Source organism: Chaetura pelagica, unplaced genomic scaffold (genome assembly GCF_000747805.2).
Source record: "Chaetura pelagica isolate M959 unplaced genomic scaffold, ChaPel_1.0 scaffold841, whole genome shotgun sequence".
Lineage (NCBI taxonomy): Eukaryota > Metazoa > Chordata > Aves > Apodiformes > Apodidae > Chaetura > Chaetura pelagica.
Window position 1 is genome coordinate 188,393 of NW_009951973.1, and position 20,024 is coordinate 208,416.

At 38.6% G+C, this 20,024-nt stretch overlaps 1 protein-coding gene across 1 annotated transcript in view; it reads left to right on the top strand.

The window, feature by feature from the left end:
• Positions 1-5,123: 5,123 nt before the first annotated feature.
• The window catches only part of LOC104391889 (macrophage mannose receptor 1-like), a 31,238-nt gene continuing 16,337 nt past the window's right edge, over positions 5,124-20,024 (top strand). The window contains exons 1-17 of the mRNA XM_010001240.1: positions 5,124-5,188; positions 7,550-7,944; positions 9,158-9,331; positions 10,307-10,471; positions 10,777-10,893; positions 11,862-12,005; positions 13,337-13,519; positions 13,694-13,848; positions 14,655-14,768; positions 15,480-15,595; positions 16,388-16,536; positions 16,934-17,133; positions 17,342-17,463; positions 18,192-18,279; positions 18,965-19,109; positions 19,569-19,604; positions 19,693-19,862. Of these exons, the coding sequence (XP_009999542.1) occupies positions 5,124-5,188; positions 7,550-7,944; positions 9,158-9,331; positions 10,307-10,471; positions 10,777-10,893; positions 11,862-12,005; positions 13,337-13,519; positions 13,694-13,848; positions 14,655-14,768; positions 15,480-15,595; positions 16,388-16,536; positions 16,934-17,133; positions 17,342-17,463; positions 18,192-18,279; positions 18,965-19,109; positions 19,569-19,604; positions 19,693-19,862 (2,538 nt within the window). The remainder of the gene's footprint in view (positions 5,189-7,549; positions 7,945-9,157; positions 9,332-10,306; positions 10,472-10,776; positions 10,894-11,861; positions 12,006-13,336; positions 13,520-13,693; positions 13,849-14,654; positions 14,769-15,479; positions 15,596-16,387; positions 16,537-16,933; positions 17,134-17,341; positions 17,464-18,191; positions 18,280-18,964; positions 19,110-19,568; positions 19,605-19,692; positions 19,863-20,024) is intronic.

Genomic DNA, 20,024 nt, shown 5'->3' on the forward strand with positions numbered 1-20,024 from the left:
GATTTAGAATTAAGCCAAAGCTATTTTCTCATGTGCAAATACTGTAGTAGCCAGTTTCAGTGTGTGCATAATATTATATACAGCAATTACTATATTTTGTAACCATTGTATAATGTGTAACATTTCATATCTCAGGATTTGATGACCCACACTGATGAGAGTGGGTCTTAAAAAAATAGTTAATATTGACTAATTATTAAATGGGTGCAATAAAGGAAGCAAAATGTAGATAGATCCACTTGAGAAAGATCACAAGATTTGAAGTTTCTGCACCAGATTTATTTCAAAACATGCTAATACACAGATTCTCCAAGCTATTCAGCAAACATGTCTCTAACTCTACCATCTTCAGTTATTCCTAGGGGTTTAACTACAGGGGTAATTACTAGATGACAAATACACATTCAGGCACATCCTGTTTGAATTACTTGGGAAAAAAATAATTTTATGATAAAATTTAAATTCTCACAGTTTCACACAACACAGAGAAAAAAGTATGTAGTTCTTGTAGTTTAGGTATTCTAATATTAAACAGGTGAAATCTGGGGGCAGACTTCTCTCTGGAATGGGGAAATTTGTTTGGTGTTAACTGCCAGTGTTCTGGCTGGCCACAACTGGGTTTGTCTGGGAGAGGGGATGAAGGTCATGGCAAATCTTCCTTCTTATCAGCACAACAGTTACTGAGGAGGGAAAGGAACACTATATGTGTTCTGAAGGTTGATAGGAGCAGTGGGTAGCTGTTTTGGTGATCACATATTGGTACTGCTCTCCTGTAGCCTCTCAATCAATAGAGTAAGTTTGTTAAGTGTGTGCAGAAAGTCAAGAACAAGTTAGCTTTACCAATGTATTAGTACTGATTTTATTTCCTATCTAAAAGGAATAGCTCAGTTACCATTTATGGAAATCTTAGATCCCCCAATGAGAAGTTTATATTAATAATTTTTTGTAAATCTTGTAAAATGTAAAACATGTATGACTCCTCACTCCCATACAAATATTTGCAAGTCTTGGTTTTGTGGTTTCGGATTTCATTCTGTGAAATAAACAATAGCTAGCTTTGATTTTTTTAAAATAGCTTTTCATTTTATTGTCTTACCTCTGTAAAACTCTTCAACCTGTTTAAATTTAAAAAGAAGATGATACAATTGTGAAGACATTCCATCTAAAATTGTGATTGAGAAATATATTAACCGTATTTTCCTGAATCTCTTCAGGGATTGCTTAAAACCAAGACAAAAATGTTAGCTGAATGCTTTAGTAAAAACCTTGAATTACATATGCATAGAGGTATGATGGGGAAATTTATCCTGAAATGCCTTTTCTCCTCTGGCTCTGCTTCCTTTCTCTTACTTACTTCCTTGCCTCTGTTCAGCAGCCTACTGCTGTTTCCATTTTCAATGCACAGTTTTTCAAGCATGTCTTTTCAAGGAGCGGCACCTCTAATGGTACTTCGTGCCATCTGTTGTGGCTTATGTGCCAGAAACCTCTTGACTAACAGATTTAAGATGCTAGGGGTCGCATAATTTCAATTATACGGAAAAGCTGTGACAGCTTTAAAGACGTGAAAGGGAAGGTGAAAGGTCAGGAGACCCTGGCTGCAATCCCAGCCTCACTGCACTGGCTGTTGTGCAAACAACAAATAGGAGCAGTTTGTACCCAACAGAAGTTCAGTCTCCTTCTGGGGCCCTGCGCAGTCTTAGGGCAGTGTCTGCAAACGTGGTTGGAAAGAAAATAGATTGAGGGGATGTCACATTTCTGGTGCTTTGCCATACTCATCAGGTACATCTCTGCAGCTAAAGAGTGTCAGGTGGAGAACCCAGCTACTAGAGCTTGGATAGTCCTGAACTCATTGACCCATTTACTCACTGTCCGAAATCCAGCATTGTCTTTGAGTAGATGACAGTTAAAAATGTTGTGCCAGTGAATAACAGGCAGCAGGTATAGCTGCTTCTGTGAAATGCAGTGTCTGTTACTCTCTCCTGCCCAAATGGGTTCAGAAAAAATAGAGGGCTTTAAGATAAGAAGATGTACTCTGAAGATGTATCTGCTTGGCCTGCTCATTTTAGGAAGAGTGTCAGTGAAAAAGAAAGATTTTCAGAACATGGGGAAATTTAAGCTACATGGTTTTCTGCCCTTCCTATTGGAATACAACGGAATTGAAGAAAGTTTCCTGTTAAAAAAAGCAAACATGAAAGCAGTGACATTTACAACACAGGAAATAATTATAGCTCCATGTAGTAAGATGAGCATTGACACTTTATACACAAAGTCTAATAGGAAGTTTTGAGTGGAATATAAAGAAATTAACAACCTTGAAGACTGAAAACAAAATGTAATTTAAAAGAAGATTAAATATAAGGTTTTTACCTGGGCACTTGTAATGATACAAAATACTATTTCTTGGTGGGTTTTTAAATTTTTATTTTTTTTTCCCCCCCAGCTAGTACATTTCAGTGATGGCAACTCATTGATTAGACTGTCTGAATCCAGAGCCAAGTCCCAGGTTTTTCAAATCATCATTCCTTTGTTTGTACTTGCGGCAAAACTGATCTTATACTTTCAATAAATATTGATAGAGCAGTCTCCAAACCAATGTTCTCTTTCCACACTCTCATGTTATTTCCATCTTCCCTGGACTGAGTTGTCATGTAATGGTTTTACCAAATTCAATGCAGTGATCTGGCGTCCTGTCCTCTTTTCCTGCTGCTAAGCTGCAACGTTCCTGAAAAATCATTGACTACATAAAAAAAGTTTCAAAGATTGGCCTGGAGAAATTATTTGTGTTGCTTTATTTGACTGAAAACAGAGCAGTATATCTTCCTGGAAATTATTCATAATCATATGGATGGAACATAATTTGTTACTTAGTGTATTCTGACCACCAATTCTTTTAGCCATTTCCTACTACCAGCTGCTAGTCCTGTTGGGATCTGTCAGTTGCCTTAGAACATCCCTGTTGCTCTTGTCATCTTTTATTTTGTCTCCTGAGTAGATGCCACTACTTGGGGAAGGTTTTGGGCTGTGTGATGCATAAATGCACATGCATATAGGAATATGGCTTTTGCTTTTCTGAAATATTCTTGATGTAAAATCCAGGGAAATAATTTTTCAATATTCAATGGCATGTAAAGGTTTGTCTCTTTGCACACTGCTGTGTTTCTTGAGACCCTTGTGCTTAACTTTCATTTCTCCTTTTTTCCAGAAGAGTTCAGACTTCAGAGAAAAGGTGGTGAATCTGCACACTGAGCGTAACTTCCTGCCTGGGAGCAGAGATTGCCGAAGGAACAATGCTGACTCCACACAAAACCAAGCAGCCTTTCTTCCTCCCCACTTCCAAAATTTCAGGCTGTGCTTTGCCAAGTGGAAGATGCATCCTGTATTTTCTGATTTTCTTTTTCACTTTGTGAGCTGTGGTGGAATCTGCTCAGACAAACCTACAAACACTGAGGTGAAGCTGACTTTATTATTCTTTAGGCTTTTTCAGCCTCTCTCAGTAGATCATGGATGACATTCCTTCACCAAACAGAACTTTCTTCAGAACAGAATTAGTTTCTTTTTTCCTTTTTGTAATTGTACTCGTTGCTTCCTGGTAGCGTTGGAGATGCTGAGATGTCGTACACAGCAGAAGCACAAGTCATTGCATCTCTCCTGCCTGTATAATAAATAAACCTATTTTTTTCCATCTGCACATCTGGAGCTCCTGAAAAAAAGGAGCAATGAAAGTTGGAAAGCTGAGGTTGCATAGTTGGGCATTCCCGTGTTGGGGAGTACTGCTTTACTCCAGACTCCATGCAACCATCTTTACACAAGCATCATGATTCACTGAGTAATTGACCATGCAACCTTCTCTTTTCTCTCCCACTTTCCTTGTTTCAGTGCTCTACTCAGGCTCCCATTTTTTCCATATTTTTGGTCTAGCTGTATCTGCTGTCCTTTAGGTCCCACTATTTCTCTCTCTGTTACAATTCTTTTTCTGCTCTAATTCCTTCTGTACCTTTTTAGGCTCAGTAAATAGTCAATTTGCATCTGATTCGGAGCAACAGAAGGAGGATCCCACATCTACTTGCAGTAGGTTTTCTCTGCGTATGACAGCATCAATTTTCAGGGAAAGATTTGCTGCAAAAAGCAGCCTCTTCTGAACATATCAAAACTGGGATTTTTCAAAGGCCGGATGCAAAAAATGATTTGGATCTTTCACAGGGGTGTGTTTTTCCTTTCCTACCCTCTCTCTGTTTCTAATTCTTTCACCTATCATGAAGGAGAGAGATTTTTCAAAGTAAAAACCAGAATTTTGTTAGAATGCTTGGAGAATGTGCACTTTATGGGGTACAAGCTTTCACAGATCGGTCAGATGAAAAATGTGGTGTAACTCCTTATCAGTTTAGTTTTCTTCTCCAGCAACAACTGAAAACTCACCATTTTCCAGTTACAGTTTACCTTCTTCCTGGACCTGGATGTTTTTTTTTTCAAAATTTGTTCACCTCTTGCTGTCAGTTGCATTGCTCCTGCGCATAGTTAGGGCTGAAGCAAAGCCAGATGCTTCCTGAAGAACACAGTTCCTGTTTTCTACAGCTTTTTCCTTCTCTATGGAACAGCAGACTTGGAAAATTCTGGTTATCTCTGATTCCAAGGTCCATAGTTACTTAACTGCACAGTGTCCCAGACAATTTGCTACACTACAGCATTGCACTCTGACTTTACCATCATTTATTGATACAGATAATTCTTCCTCTTCTTTTTTACTTTTTCCTTTTATTTCTGGTAGAGATGTTAATTTCGCCCTCTTCATAAAAATAATTAACCTGAATTGTAAGGTGTGTTTCCAAAAATCCTCACTAATACCTCTTAGATCTCATATTTCTGTGGAAGGGAAAAATTTTATACAGTAGAGAAACTAGCTTAGAAGGCAAAGTTTATTCATTAATGTATTATTTCAAAATTACTCATGTGACATAATGCAGTTCCTTATTTGCAGCTCAGAACTTCCCTGTATCTGTTGGGTCTTAAAAACTGGAAAGGATTGGTTAATCTGCTTCAGTGCAGGACAGTTTTCTTGCAACTCATAGATTTGCTCTTCAGCATCAATTTGAGGTGAAGGGGAGAAAGGAGTGAAACATTTGGCCATGGCTGTCTACCTGCTCCTGATTTTTCTTTTTTCCTTTAGCACATCTCTTCAAATGTCTGGTAAGTCCTTGTCCCCTGCTGATCATGGAGATTTGTAAGTTCTTTCTCGTGTTTTCCTGATGTCCTCCTTTTTGTACAGTGAGCTTAGATCTGTACACAGCATGTAATTTGAAACAGCTTTATTAAACTCTTGAATTTGGTGGTATTATATAGGAATTTTGCTTCCTTAACTCAGTTTTCAAGATTTATGAATGAAAGAAATACACTAACAGGTGTGAGTGTAGCATTGATTATGCTGATACTTGAAAATCAGCCTGCTAAATTCAGACAAAAGCTCATCTGAAATTACTCCAATGGAGGTCAGAATTGCTCAGATGTTCAGGGCAGTGTTCTCTTAGTGTGCACAGAACTGCTGGCAGGTATGTGCCTTGAGTTTCTTAGCTCATATAGACTATAGCATGCTGGTTGTTGCATATAAGAATCCTGTTTCCAAGCTGACAGCTTCAGGACCTTACATTTCAAACTCTCCTACTGCTGAGAGGAAAACAAATTAGTCTGTGTCTGCAGCTTTTGCACACAGGGAGCTCCCAGCTAGAGAACTGCAGGACTGCAGTGCTATTGCTTGAATGGCAGCAAGGACTAGCCAAAGCTGATCTAATCCGTTAATTCCTTCTGTGCATGTTTTTGAGAGACATCAAGTTGGCCCTCACTCATCCTCTGCTAACCTCCTCAAGAACAACTGCAGCAGGAAAGCTGTGCCAGGGGAAATGCCATCTGACCTGTTCAGGTCTGCAGGCTTTCAGAGAAATGTCACAGAGGCTGTGTGATCATTCCTTGGCAGCTCTAAAATGTGGGGGGTTATGAAGCCTCATTCAACTATTCTGCCTCCAGCAAGAATCCTTGGGTGGCAGTCAAGCTTAATGGCACAGCAGAGTGAGTTGGTGATGTTGCTGTCACTTAGAAGGGAGATAAGGGATGCAAGGTGAACTGCATAAAAGGTCAGGGTTTGAAGAAGGCTGAATTGTGCCCATTTTTTGAATGGTCTGAAGAAACACAACCCTCTTCTGCAGTGTCTCACATTTCTATTTACAAGTGTAGCTATTAATGGCACTTAGGATACTTTTAGCTTAGCTGTGCTCACAACTGAAGTGATAATGCTGCAAGTTGCAGCTTTCCTCCTGAGAAACTCACAAGTTTAACTCAGTTGCGCAGTTGCCACATATTTCCAAAACAACTAACCAAAAATGAAGAACACCCCACTTGCCTGATGAGCTGTAAACACCAATGTCATTCTGAGTCAAAGTAAAATTGGTTGAATTTTGAGTGTGTGAACCATTTTTAATAGCTCTAAAGCAAAAAGTCTTTTTTTACTTAGAAAACTAAATCCTGTTTAATATGTTGTGTTTGAAGAATTCATGAAATTTAATAAAGGTCAATTTTTAATGTGTCACAGTTTGACTTAGGTCCGACAACAATGCTCTCGATCCCCCCTCCCCCCAACCCAGGTAGGGAAGGAGAGAGAGAAAAAGAGAGAGACTTGGCTGGATTGAAAACTAAACTACACAGCTTTAATTAAAACACTAATGAATCATACAAGAAAATATATACAATTATATACAGATAGATTCAGGTATGGGCAAAAGCCTCTCGCCTCCCCCCACCCCAGCAACTCCCACAGCACTTCCCTGAACTGGGAAGAGTCCCGAGGAATCCCGAAGCTGCTGCTGGAGAAAGCAGAGAGTTATGGGGGTCACAAGAGATCAAGCCTGAGGATCGACGGTGATGGATGAACAGAGTCCTCCCTGGACGCCAGCCATGGACGGAAGAGAAGGGGAGAAGAAAAAGGAAGGAAGTTGTCTTCTGTGATCTCTGACCTTCCTCTGAGCTTACGTAGATATATGGAATGGAATATCTTTGGCCAATTTTGCTGTCCATCTAACTCAGCCTCCTACGGGGGGGTCACAGATCTCCCCATAGTGTCTGAGCCGGCAGAGTGCAGGTGCGGCCTTGAAGCCTCAGTAGTTAGAAAAACATTCCACTGTCTTATCAGCCTAGCAGAGCACACTGTTGCTAGTTACAAGAAAGCTTACTGAAGGAAAAAAAAATCAACAAAAAGAAAAATTGGCTTCATCCTGGCTCAAACCAGGACATAATGTTATTTTGAGAACAGTGTGATTTAAGAAGGGATGAGAAAAAGAGCAATTTCTTGAAATAGCTTTATTTTCAGCTTGTGTGTTGCCTTGTATCTTAAGCACATTTTTATGATTATTCTTCATAGTGATGATTAACTCCGCTTGGTTTCTTTCTCTATAGACTCTATGCATTAAATTTTTCTTGTAGCAGACTGTCAAATAGCAAGCAAATCACTTATCTCCTACAAAGTATCTCCTCAGATGTTTGCATTCTCATTTAAATTTGTAGATAGTGGAATATTTTCAATCTATAATGAAGACAGCAAGCTCTGTGCCCAAGCTCAAAACTCTAGCTCAGTCATAACTACCTCTTGTGATCAGCACAACGAGTTTCAGAAGTTCCGCTGGGTCTCGGCCACGCACCTGCTGAGCATGGCACTCAAGCTGTGCCTGGGAGTACTCTCCAAGGAGGATGAGGCTGCCATTGTGTTGGAACCCTGTAACAAGACAAAGGAGCTTCAGCGGTGGGAATGTAAAGATGAGATGCTTGCAACCCCTGGCAAGGATTTATTTTTCATCTATGGCAAAGAGAAGGGGAAGAAAGTCAAGTTGACCAAATTATCGGCCAAAGGGAGCAGATGGAAAATCCATGGAACTGCAGACAGTGTGTGCTCCCAGCCCTACGAGGGTGAGTACTGAAAATTAATCTCTGTTTCTAGGTAACTTGCCTGCCCCTACTTACAAAGCATTCCACCACGTGCTTAGCATGCAGCAACCCTTTCCTTACATTGACATCAGTAGCAGAGCTGACTACAGATAGTAGAAATGCAAGGCAAATATGACTCTATACATTTATGCTTTACTTGGGAAGTTCAATTCTGTCAGATGAAAGAATAAAAATAGAAAGGCCTATGAAAAATAGAAAGGCCTATCATAAGGGATAATGGGAATTCTGTTTGTACAGCAACAGTGGGTGGAAATCTGTGTTTCAAAATAGGTGTGATCAATTTGTAGAAGTGGTGATTCTGCTGTGTCTAAGTATGTATTTTTGCCATTATTTGGTATGACCAAGTACTATCCCTAAGAAGTTAATTTCTAGTTAACATAGATGCAACCCACTTTTAACAGTGTCTGGCTAGTTTTCACAGGCCCAGCAAGAGGAAGAAGTATAAAAAAGCAGTAGGAAAGCAGTGCTCAATGGTTTAAGAGTCAATAAGACCTAACACCCTGAAAAAGGACCACTGGAGAGTCAGATCTCCTTTTCCTGCATTATTTTCATTCTTGGGCTATGTACAGTGGACATCCCACAGGCAGGGTGGGAAGTTAAATAACAAGGGATTGATATTTTGCCATGCCTACAACAGTTCCAACTGGAATGAAATTTCTCATAATTTTGTTCAGACAGCAGCAAATTAGGCTGCATAGAGATGGGAGGTTCACTTCCCAATAGAATCACTTGAAAACTTAAACAAAACTTGCTCTTATGAAGACTAACAAAATACTCTGGTATCTCATTTCCAAGCCTCTTCAACCATACAGGGTAAAAAAAAAAAAAAAAGGATCCCTAACACCATCTGATGTCAGAAATATGTACATAGTGGGAGAAGCTGAATCAAAAGCACCTCTGACACAGTAGTCCAGTTAACAATGAAAAGAAAAAATAGACAGAAAGTAGTGTGAGGACCAAATACGTGTGTTGTTTGGGAGTTTAAATTCTAAATATCTTGCCATAGTAATTTCTAATTAGCACAACAGCCTTGGAAGGCTTTGTAGTAATGAAGTACTGATGTGTTGAACTCTTGCACAACTCAGCTGTGCCCATAGAGAACTGCCTACTAGCAGACACTGTGGTGAATATCTGATGACAACAAGGTACTATTACTCTACATTTCTCTCTGTAGATATCTATACACTGAGAGGAAATGCCTTTGGTGCACCTTGCGTGTTCCCTTTTAAGTACAATGGTAAATGGTACGCTGAGTGCATCCCTCGGAGTGTCAATCCAGGATCTCTCTGGTGTGCAACTTCTTCAGATTTTGATAAAGACCAACTTTTTGGAAATTGTCCCCTAAAAGGTAATTTGTTTATAAAGATTTCAGGAAAGCAAAGGTTTCATCCACTCTCATGGTCAAATCTCCTCAGAATGTAGAAGTAGTATTGGACAGCCAGCTGGACTCTTGCTAGCCCAGTTCCCTGGTGAGCTATGCAATGGTAAATCAAGACATCTGCTCTTCACTCATGTTGTTTGTCCAGCTGAGATGAGAAGTAGTCTTAAAGTGCTCCTTGTACTGGTACATATGGGTGTATTGTAAATGCTGTGACTGGGACTGATGGAAAAAAGGGAGACAAAACAAAATCTCTAGGACTAGGTGAGAAGGAAGTCAGGGAAAATAAAAGGCAGAAAGAAGTGCAATGGGTGAGGACATGAGGAAGATGAGATGATGGTGGTTTATCATAGGGTGGATGGAGCAGAGAACAGAAGTGCTGGCGTGAATGGAAGGTGCAGGACATGCAGTGACCTTCACCTGTCTTTGGTGCTCCTTATACCCACAAATCACCCAACACTGCTTTCAAGTAAACCCAGCAAAAAAGCCCTACCCCTTTACCCATTCTTCACATCTGATTGGAAATCTTTGTTTCTGTCATGCTGGGAGGTCTGGGAGAGGGAAAGATGGGTCCTACAGCAAGAAACGGATGTGGAGAACAAAATTTTCTGTACAGGGAATAGGAAAATGTTTATATATAGGTAGAATATACCAGTGAGTGGAATAATGTAGACTGAACTGTGAGAGGAGTATATGAATATGATGAGTTATATAAATAAAAAGGAACAGGGTGAATGTAGAAAAAATAGGTTTAAAGGAGAAAGAATTCCTTATGTTATTAATATATTATTAAAACTGAATGGACAAAGTATCTATGTTGGGCAAATTTTGTGCAAAAACTTAGCAAATCATACAGTTACATGGTTTTAGCCTGAAATGAAGATTTTATTTTCTGCTTTACCAAGTATGATTATCTTGTCAAGCTGCTGTCATCGTGTTTTATAGACACCATCCACAATGACCTCTGGAAAACAAATCCTGTGACAGAAACTCACTATCAGATAAATGCAGAATCTCTTTTGACATGGCATCAAGCAAGAAAAAGCTGCCAGCAGCAGAATGCAGGATTATTAAGTGTCACAGACCTTCATGAAGAAATGTTTTTATTAGGTAAAGTGAAAAACCCTAACAAAAATATTAATGCATATGATTAAAACATAGGTCAGCTTCAAGAGCTTTAACATGGATACTTATATGTACCTTGTCAAAACAGGCCTTAGTGACATTCTTAAAAAATCTTGTCACTGTCTCACAAAAAATGTATTAGACTAGGGGAAAAAATCAAACCTATATTTAAAAAAATGCTAGTATGATACGTTTTTTCATGCTTTAAAATTTTATTTCAAGTTTATTGAATAACTGACAAAATCAGAGGCATTTAATCACTTGACTGTTCCTTTCTTTTGGCCACTTAGGGCTCACTAGTGACGTGGGTATCAACGCGAAGCTCTGGATTGGTCTGTTCAGTCCAGTTGACAGTGGCTGGCAGTGGACTGGGGGCAGACCTTTCAGATACCTAAACTGGGCTCCAGGTAAATGCACTTTTCTGAAATTATAATCAGCATCTGGGCCAATCTTACCTAAATTAATGTTACCTAATTCCTTTGGTTTAATAGAATTCTCACAGACAAATGCAGGGCGGGTGGATCTAGGTGATCTATAAGGTCCCTTCCAATCCAAACCATTCTACGAGTCAGTGATTATGGTAAAGGAAGGATATGACATGAACAGAGATCACACTGGAGGTGGATCTCTCTTAATTCTGAATTTCCCTGAAAAAAAATAAATCTATAGCTCATTCTTTATTTTTTTCTACTGACAGTTTTCTCATAATGCATATTATTCAAACAAAACAAATTATACAAAGAGAATGTAAAGAAAAACAAACAACTGAAAAGAAATATTACTAATATTTTCATATTTGCATTACAAATATTTTCAATTGCTCTTCTCAGTTACTGTGTATGACATTTGTATGATGCACATTGTCTTAGTAAGTTTCTACTCTTTTCTTAGGATCTAAGTCACCATCTTGCATGTTGTCATTTACATATTTTCAGAATAGCTGTTGTGAATACTGGGAAATCCAAAGGACAAGCACACCTGTGGAATTAAGTATGCATTACATGCTCAGTGTTTAGTAGTGAAGGATGTTGAGTTGTTTGCAATAGTACAGCCCCATAAGGAATTTTTATTAAAACTTTATTTAAAGATATTTATTTTTCCTCTATGCTGCAGGACAGCACACTGCAGTACAAACACGGAGCATGTCTTTCTAAGCAGTGCATGAGAGAAGAGCAAGTCTGATCTTTCAAATGTCGGCCCTCTTGGCCATCCCAGTGGTGTTCTCTCATCTCCTCTCTCAGGAATTATCATTGTAAAGAATAATATGCCAGTGGCTTTGCAGCTGCAAAAGACTTGTGCATTCCTTGCTGTGATGAGATGGACATTTTCAGTGTTAACAGAGGGATTCTCTGTATGTTGTGCCTCTTTCCTAAAGGAAATCCTTCTGTGGAATCTGGAAAAATATGTGGAACCTTCCAAGGCAGGAATGGCAAATGGGAAAACCAGGCATGTGATAGGAAACTGGGATATATCTGCCAAAAGAGAAACTCCTCCTCAGATTCCTCAACTGTTGCCTCAGGTAAGTGGGTCAAAAAAAGAAGGCTATTTTTGCAGTGAGTGAGAAATACTCATACGTATATGAGAAGAAAGTATCTTTTCAAAATAAGAGGGTTGTACTTGTTGACCTTAGTCTAACATTGAGAAGACTAATTTTCTGGCTCGTGTTACACATGATGTGTAGATGTTGTTAATCATCTTGAAAAGATCACAGGATACAAATAAGGCAGAATTATGTGTTTGGTCATGCTATCCAGACCTCAAGACACTGATGAATATCCCATAATCTGAAAAGATGTGTTCTGCAAAAAGATGTGAGCCACAGTTAATGTTCACCCTGCTCTCTGTGACCAATTTTGCTCTGTTCTGAAAGGAAAAAATCAAAATATGGCTTTAGCACCTTTTTCAAGTTGTGTTTCCCACCTGAAACAAACTAGGCCTTATCTATGTGGAGAAAATGATGTGCAGTTACTTCACTTGGGAATTCCCAGCATGTCGCTAACTCTACAGTAACTCCCTCAACTACTTATATACCAGTACATAAGATTATTCTCTGGCTTGAGGGATGAAAGACACAGCACAGCTGGTATTCTGTACATTCTGACAGAATCCAGACAGCTTACTGGGAATGGCTTCTGACCCATGTTAACCTGCAAACCATGGCTGGGTGTTGCCCAGGGGAATGCAAGTTGGACAGGTCAAAATCATGTCCAGGGGGCACTGAGCAATGTGGTTGATCACACTCCAATTTGGGTGCACATCCTGCCCTCTCCAGTTAACTTGATTGGTGCAGACCAAGTGAGCCTTCAAAGCAGTAGAAGGTGATTGGCCATACCAAATTCACATCAAGAAATAGCTGCTGAACAAAGTTTCTGGCATTTCTCTGCAGCGGGGAATTCTGACATGTCTGGTATAACATGTGTCTGGGCTCTCTGATAGATGGTTTGGGCTGTTCAGCAATTCCAACTGGCCTCCAAGCACCTGGTGTTTCCAGAGAAAAAACAAGGTTCAGCAAGATAAAGTCCCTGTGTATGAAAAGAGAACATATTCCATAAAATGTAGCTGCACCCAGAGTCTCCCTGAGGGGGATTTAAAATGAAGTTGTGCCCTGCAAGTTTGAGTGCCAAATTATTTAGTATTTATTTAATGCTGTAAAAGAATTTTTGGTTGCTCCCAGCACCATTGGATTAGAAAGATCTGTTATATATTCCTTGTGCTCCTTAGATTCTTGCTTCTTCTCTGTCAGTATGTGCCCCAATATTTCAAATTCATGTCAGTACAGGTAATTTTGTTTTTGATGAAAAAAACACACTGAACAGGTTTGCTCATTACTTGTTTGAAATATTTTTTTAGGTGACTTAAAGCCTCTTAAGTGCCCCAGGGAATGGGTGGCCTACGCAGGTCATTGCTATAGAATTTACAGAACACCCAAAATATGGAAAGCAGCCCAGTCTTCCTGTAGAAAAGAAGATGGAGAGCTGGCGAGTATCCATAATGTTGAGGAGTACAGTTTTACAGTGTCTCAGCTTGGGTACAGTGAGTATTCCTGCAGGTCACCTTTTATCTGGAATTATACTGTTGCTATTATTAATTTAATAATTGTAATAATGATTTTTTTTTTTTTTTTTTAAATTCAGTCAAAATGGGTGTGAGATGTGATTGTTCCATTTTAAGACACACGTATACCTACAATTACATTTGTGTTCCCAGAGCCAGATGATGAACTGTGGATTGGTCTAAATGACTTCAGGGTTCAAATGTATTTTGAATGGAGTGATGGAACACCTGTGACTTACACCAAGTGGCATCTTGGAGAGCCAACCCACACACAGAATAAGGCAGACTGCATTGTTATGAAGGGAGAGGTAAAAAAAAATAATAAAAAAAGGGACAGAGGTTTTAAAGGTTTTTAGGAACTTCAGAATATCTGATATATCAGATATTCAGAATATCTTATTTTGGAGGGAGACTGGACACCAGATGTAGGAAGGTGTATGATGGTGCACTGCACCAAGACCTGGTCAGCTCTGGAACAATTATGATAAATCTCTTGGCTGGAGCTGGTTGAAGTAACTCATCTTCCGCATTCAATATGGCTGAACATAGCTGTGTCGTATGATTCTTGGAGCAAGGATCTTCTTATGTTTCCCCTAAAATATCTAAAATATAGATTTATTAGAGCTACTTTGGAGCCCCCTCTTACTGAGGACACAAAAAATTAGGTACAAAAAATTCCATCTTGTTTTATACTCAGCTTAAAATGATATTGTAATATGGAAAATTACTTAAAACATTTTTTTCATACATTATGTTTAATTTATCCAGCATTTCCTGGCTGTTATCACCTGGTCATACGAATATAATACAATAATATAATATGGTATATACTATGCTGGTGAGCATAGGGCAGAACAGAGTGTTCCCTTCCTGCTGTCATCAGCCATTGATCGACCCCTTTAATACACTCAACCTTAATTCTCACACCTCTGCGAATATGTGACTCTCTCTATCTTTATCATGTTCCCTATTTGGGGGTTTTGGAGAAAGCATCAGGCCAAGGAAGAGAGCTGAAAAACTTCAACCATAGGAAGAGGGGAAGTATTCTCTCTGAGGATGGTGAATATTTCTCTAGATTTCATTTCTTTTTTTGGTTTCTTCTTAACATCCTTAGGATGGATCCTGGGCTGACAGTTCTTGTGAAATAAAACTTGGTTACATCTGTAAAAGGAAACCTTTGGAAGAAGAATCAGGGGAAGCTGAGGTTACTTACCCAGGCTGCCCAAAAGTAAGTGTAAAACCAAAGCAGTGAGAAGTTGTTGCATTTTACTTTCACTCCCGTGATGGTATCACAGAAGTAAATTATTTTGACTCTTCTCAGTGGAGCCCTTGAAAACTGTTAATTCATGTGTATGGATACTTCTCAGACCAATGGGGAATTTTAAAATTTATTTAACTAAAATACAGATCTACTTATTTTTTTTCTGCCCTTACATACATGTTTCACTCAGCTCTCTCCCAGTGCAGAACCAGTCACTTTACCCATAAAAGCTGCTTTCTGCAGAGCATATCAGTATTTTTTTCACTATGTAACTCTCTGTTCTTGGGTTCCACTCAGACTTCTTGTTTCAATCAATCTGTAGCAGAAGGCAGGAGTATTAGAGCTGATTGTTTTTCAGATTGTAGCCTCTTGCAACAGCTTCACGTAGACCCAGGGAAAGCACATCAGGCTTTACACAAGGAGCTGCAAAGTGGCTGTGGGCCTGCTTGCCAGCTCCAAGTCAACCACAGCTCACTGCTTGCCAAGAGCCCTTGTGTGTCCTTTGTCAAGGGGCAAGTTCTGGTTGCAAAAGCCAGATTAGATTATCCTCATCTCTACTTCTCATGGCTTCTGAGATTAATATTGACTTTGGGCGTGGTATTAATGGGGCTTTTGGAAGCATTCTGTGCTGCACACTCTGACAGCTCCTCTGTGCATCTCTGCTGTTGGCACTGACAGGGCTGGGTGAAACATGGCTTTTACTGCTACTTCGTGGTGCAGCTACCAAAAACGTTTTCAGATGCAAAAAAAGTTTGTGAAGAAAACCAAGGTTACCTGGCTACGGTGACAGACAGGTATGGAAACATAATTCTTGTCCTTTCGTATGCACAACCAAGATGGAAGGTCCAAAAAGAAATTCCTTCTTACTTTGCAGTTATTCATAGTGCTTAGTGTGACACCGCTGGTTTGCTAGAAAATTTATGCTAGAACTGAAGAAGTATTACAAAATACATCAAGGTCTTATATGTCTGCAATACAGGCATTCAACCATTGCTACTACATGCTTGCATTGTTTTTGACTCCAGGAATTAAGAAACTGAGTCAACCCCCTAAAAAAACCTAATTGTCAAATTGTTTGAAATGCATTCAACTAAAAATAAACAGATAAACATGAAACTATTTGTATCTTTTGAATTTGAACTCTCCAGCCTTTTCTTTGACACAGGCAGATATGGAATCTAATTCTTTTTAGAATAAAAGTAGATTTCTTTTCCCCAGAGGAACAAGATTTAAAGATCTAGACCTTACCATAAAACTCAGTAAAACACTGTAGCACGTATTTATACAGAATGAATAACATGTACGCACAAGTGTTGTTTGGCTTGTGTTCTTCATTGCACAATAAAAAAGGAGAATAGAATCACTCTAAGTTCTAAACATGATTTATGTTGCCAAAATATAAAATAAAAATTAATTTGTATAACAATTAGAACGATAGAAGTAAAGTAATTATACTCACTTCCATGCATTCTTATATTTTCCCACATACCAACAAATCACCTTAACTTTGCCAGATTTGCCTGTTTGAAGAAATGAATAAATTATGATGAAGTGTGATACATCAGCTTGGTACTTATTCTTCACAGATATGAACAAGCTTTATTTACTTCTGTAATTGGATTCAGTCCAGCAAAGCATTTCTGGATTGGTCTCTCAGACACAGAGGAAGAAGGGGTGTTCAAGTGGGCCTCTGGGGATGCGGTCACCTTCACTCACTGGAATGTAGGAATGCCTGGTACGTGCCACAGAGTTTTTGTTCTGGATTCCCAAGAAGTAAGGGTTTGAAAGCTGAAAAGATGTTCAAAAACTCCTCTGGCATGAAGTGGCAGAAATGATAGTGCAATTTTCCATTTATACTACAGGGATTAAATCAGGGGTGGTGGTAATTCCTTCCACTAGACCACCTGTGTCTGCATGTGTCTGTTGGGATCCTTTGCTCTTTGTTGTTTGATGGTTTTGAGAAATGATTTGTAGTATAATGGGTTTCCTTTTATAATTTAACTGAAATGCACATGAACTCCTCTGAGCTATCGAAACACAGTGGGGATAGGCCATTCTTAAGTAAGCAGCATATGCTTTGAGAAGGTGCAGATTTTTATCAACAAGGTTTAAAAATTGTGTGTTTCATGAAGGAAAGGAATCAGGCTGTGTGGCCATGACAACAGGAACTTCAGCTGGATTATGGGATATTTTGAACTGTGAAGAAAAAAACATGTTTCTCTGCAAGCAGCTGGTGAAGGGAGTGACTCCCCCCCCACCTCCAGCGACGACCCCTCCCCCATCGTGCCCAGAGGGGTGGCAATCCACTCCTTACAGCAGCTTCTGCTTCAAAGTAGGTGCTTAATTTCTGATTGTAAACACTTGTCATTTCAAATGAGAATATAGTTTGGTATGTATGGAAGGTGGATAATTATAGTTGCATGATTAAACAATAAGTGATAAAACTAGAGCCCAGGAGCCCAGAAGAAAGATAGAAGCTGAGAATTCTGTTACTTACTTTCTGTGATAAACCTTACTGGAAAATTTTTCATTTTTAATAGATTTTTCAGGAAGGAAGGGAGAAAATGCAAACATGGTTTGGTGCAAGAGATTTTTGCAGAGCTATTGGAGGAGATTTGGCATGTATCCACAGTGAAGAAGAACAAAAACTAATGGTTGACTTGTAAGTATCCCTTGTTTAAATATAGGAAAAAATAATTAAAAATTATCTTTCTGAAAGACATAAAGGAATTTTGGCGACCAATTTCTGCTTTGCAAAGATGGTGTATATCCTTGTGAAGTGGCAGAAGGAAACGGGTAGAAAGAGGTCAGCAAATGGGTTTCTTGGCAGGCCTTTGGAACGGTGGTGGTATGTGTTCAAGTAGCCTGAACATGCACAAAAATGAAAAAGGATCATTGGAATTGGTTTCAGCTAAGTTTAGTTCAAGGGGATAAAACTCATCTTTTTGAGCTTGTTAGTAGTTGATCAGTAGATGAAATACTCTTGTTTAAGGGAATAGTTTGTGTTGCTTTCTTTCCTTATTTAAGGGAAAAATTAGGAGACTAAGGAAAGCATGACCTATTGATGTTCTTATATAAATATTTAAATCAAGCCTGTAAGTACAGACAGATCTGAATTAAGATGCCTAAGCTACTTGGTGCAACTATTTTCATTTAACCTAGTATTTATGGACTCATGACATCTGTGATCCTTCTCATGAAGCTCTGTGTTTCACTGCTTCCTGTCACGTGCAGTGCCAGTGTGTTTTTCTCCACATGGCAATTGCATAATTGCTTCAAATGCCTGTTTAAAATGTTCCTTCAAGCATTAAAACTCTGATACTAATGTAATGATATATATTCTCCTTTGTTTCACACTGGTTCTAATTGTCGTTATCTGCATTCATTCAGAAGGGAGAGTTATCATCACTCATCTTACTGGATGGGTTTAAATGCCTTAGAATCTGACGGTGGATTTGTATGGAGTGATGGCTCACCAGTGAGTAAATAACTTAGTGTTCCAGCTTTGTGTCTAATTTTCCATGTATATCTTGGTAGACAGCTCTCACAGCTCCTCCTATACAAGCCACAAGGGCTTAGAAATCTTTACACCTGTTTCCTCTCTAGGAATTAGTTTTTTTATCTTTTTTTGATAGTTCTTAGCTATAGATAACAGTATGACATCTAGAGTATTTAAGCAAATCTGGTTGTACTAATTTCTATATTCTAATTTGTCATTTACTATTAAAAACAAATGTCTATGTCTAGATAAGTTAGGCTTTGTTGCCATTGCTGTCTGAAGGCCCAAGTCCATGTGGTAGCACTGATGGATTTTCTCAGGTTGAAACATCAGAGTAAGAAAACCAACTCAGGGGCAGAGGAATAGATAATTAGATAATTTGATAATTAGATAATTAGATGCTTAGATAATTATTTCTAGAGCTTGACAGAACTTAATCTCTCCTAATAACAACAACGGCAACAACTTCTTGGCTTACTAACGTGGCTTATGAAGACACAGATGAATCACTATGCTAGGCAATGGCCTTGTTCTCCTTAGAAGGTCTGGCACCAAAGCACAGGATGGATCATGAAAATAAATGAAGTACATACTTTAACACGATGGTATAAGACAATTGTTTAACTATAAAAGGAATAGTAACAAAGCTGTGTTTCCACTACAGGTAAATTTTGAAAAATGGGTAGATGGAGAACCAAACAATTATGATGGTAATGAAAAATGTGGCGTGTTCAGTACTTACAATTATATGATGTGGAATGATTTATTTTGTGAATATATCCAGGACTATGTCTGCCAAATAAAAAAAGGTAAGAAAACTTTCATCCTGAAGCAACTTTTAGAGACAGATAATAACATCCTTTCCAGGTCAGATCACATTATCTGCAAGTATTAGAGCCAGTTGTGCCATCAGGCACAAGGAAACATTTCATATATTTTAATTTAAATAAAAGTGTGAATTAATCCATAAAATACATGTGTACATTTGGGATGTATATGCAGAATGTTGAGGAAGTGAATTACACCAGGGTGACTTAGGGCATAATTTCTGTAAGCTTAATTTGTGATCAGTTCTTATGTGGTATTTTGCTGAGTGTAACATTTTTTTTCAGATATGCTAAGAAATTCTGTGACAAAAATAAGCATACTGAGTAACCCTTAAGATTAATTTTATTACTTGGAATTAAAATGCTATCAACTGCATAAATATATTTGATTGAGAGATGTCTGAGAAAAATATTATACTCAGATATTGATTTATATTGCAGGAGCAACACTGAAGCCAGAACCTACTTCCACATTCAGTAAGTCTTGTATTTCCAATAACAGAAATGACTGATCATGCAATAATGGTAATTTCTACTACAGACTGCTTAATGTTTTACTTTGCAGAGTATGAGTATGTTGTTAGTGAAGATGACTGGATAATATATAAGCACAAGGAATACTACTTCAGCAAGGAGCGAGTGCCTATGGAAAAAGCCAGAGACTTTTGCAAGAAGCATGGTGGTGACCTTGCTGTCATTGAGAGTGAAAGTGAAAAAAATTTTGTTTGGAAATATGTAAGAAATATGTTTTACTTAAAAAATGAAAACAGCCAAACCTGCTCTGTCCTGCACTGAGTCATCTTTTTCAGCTGGCTTGTGAAATACTGGAAAGTGGTCCCCATCTTAAAAAATATATAAGAAATCACTGCCACCTTGTATGAATTTGTCTGCTTAAGA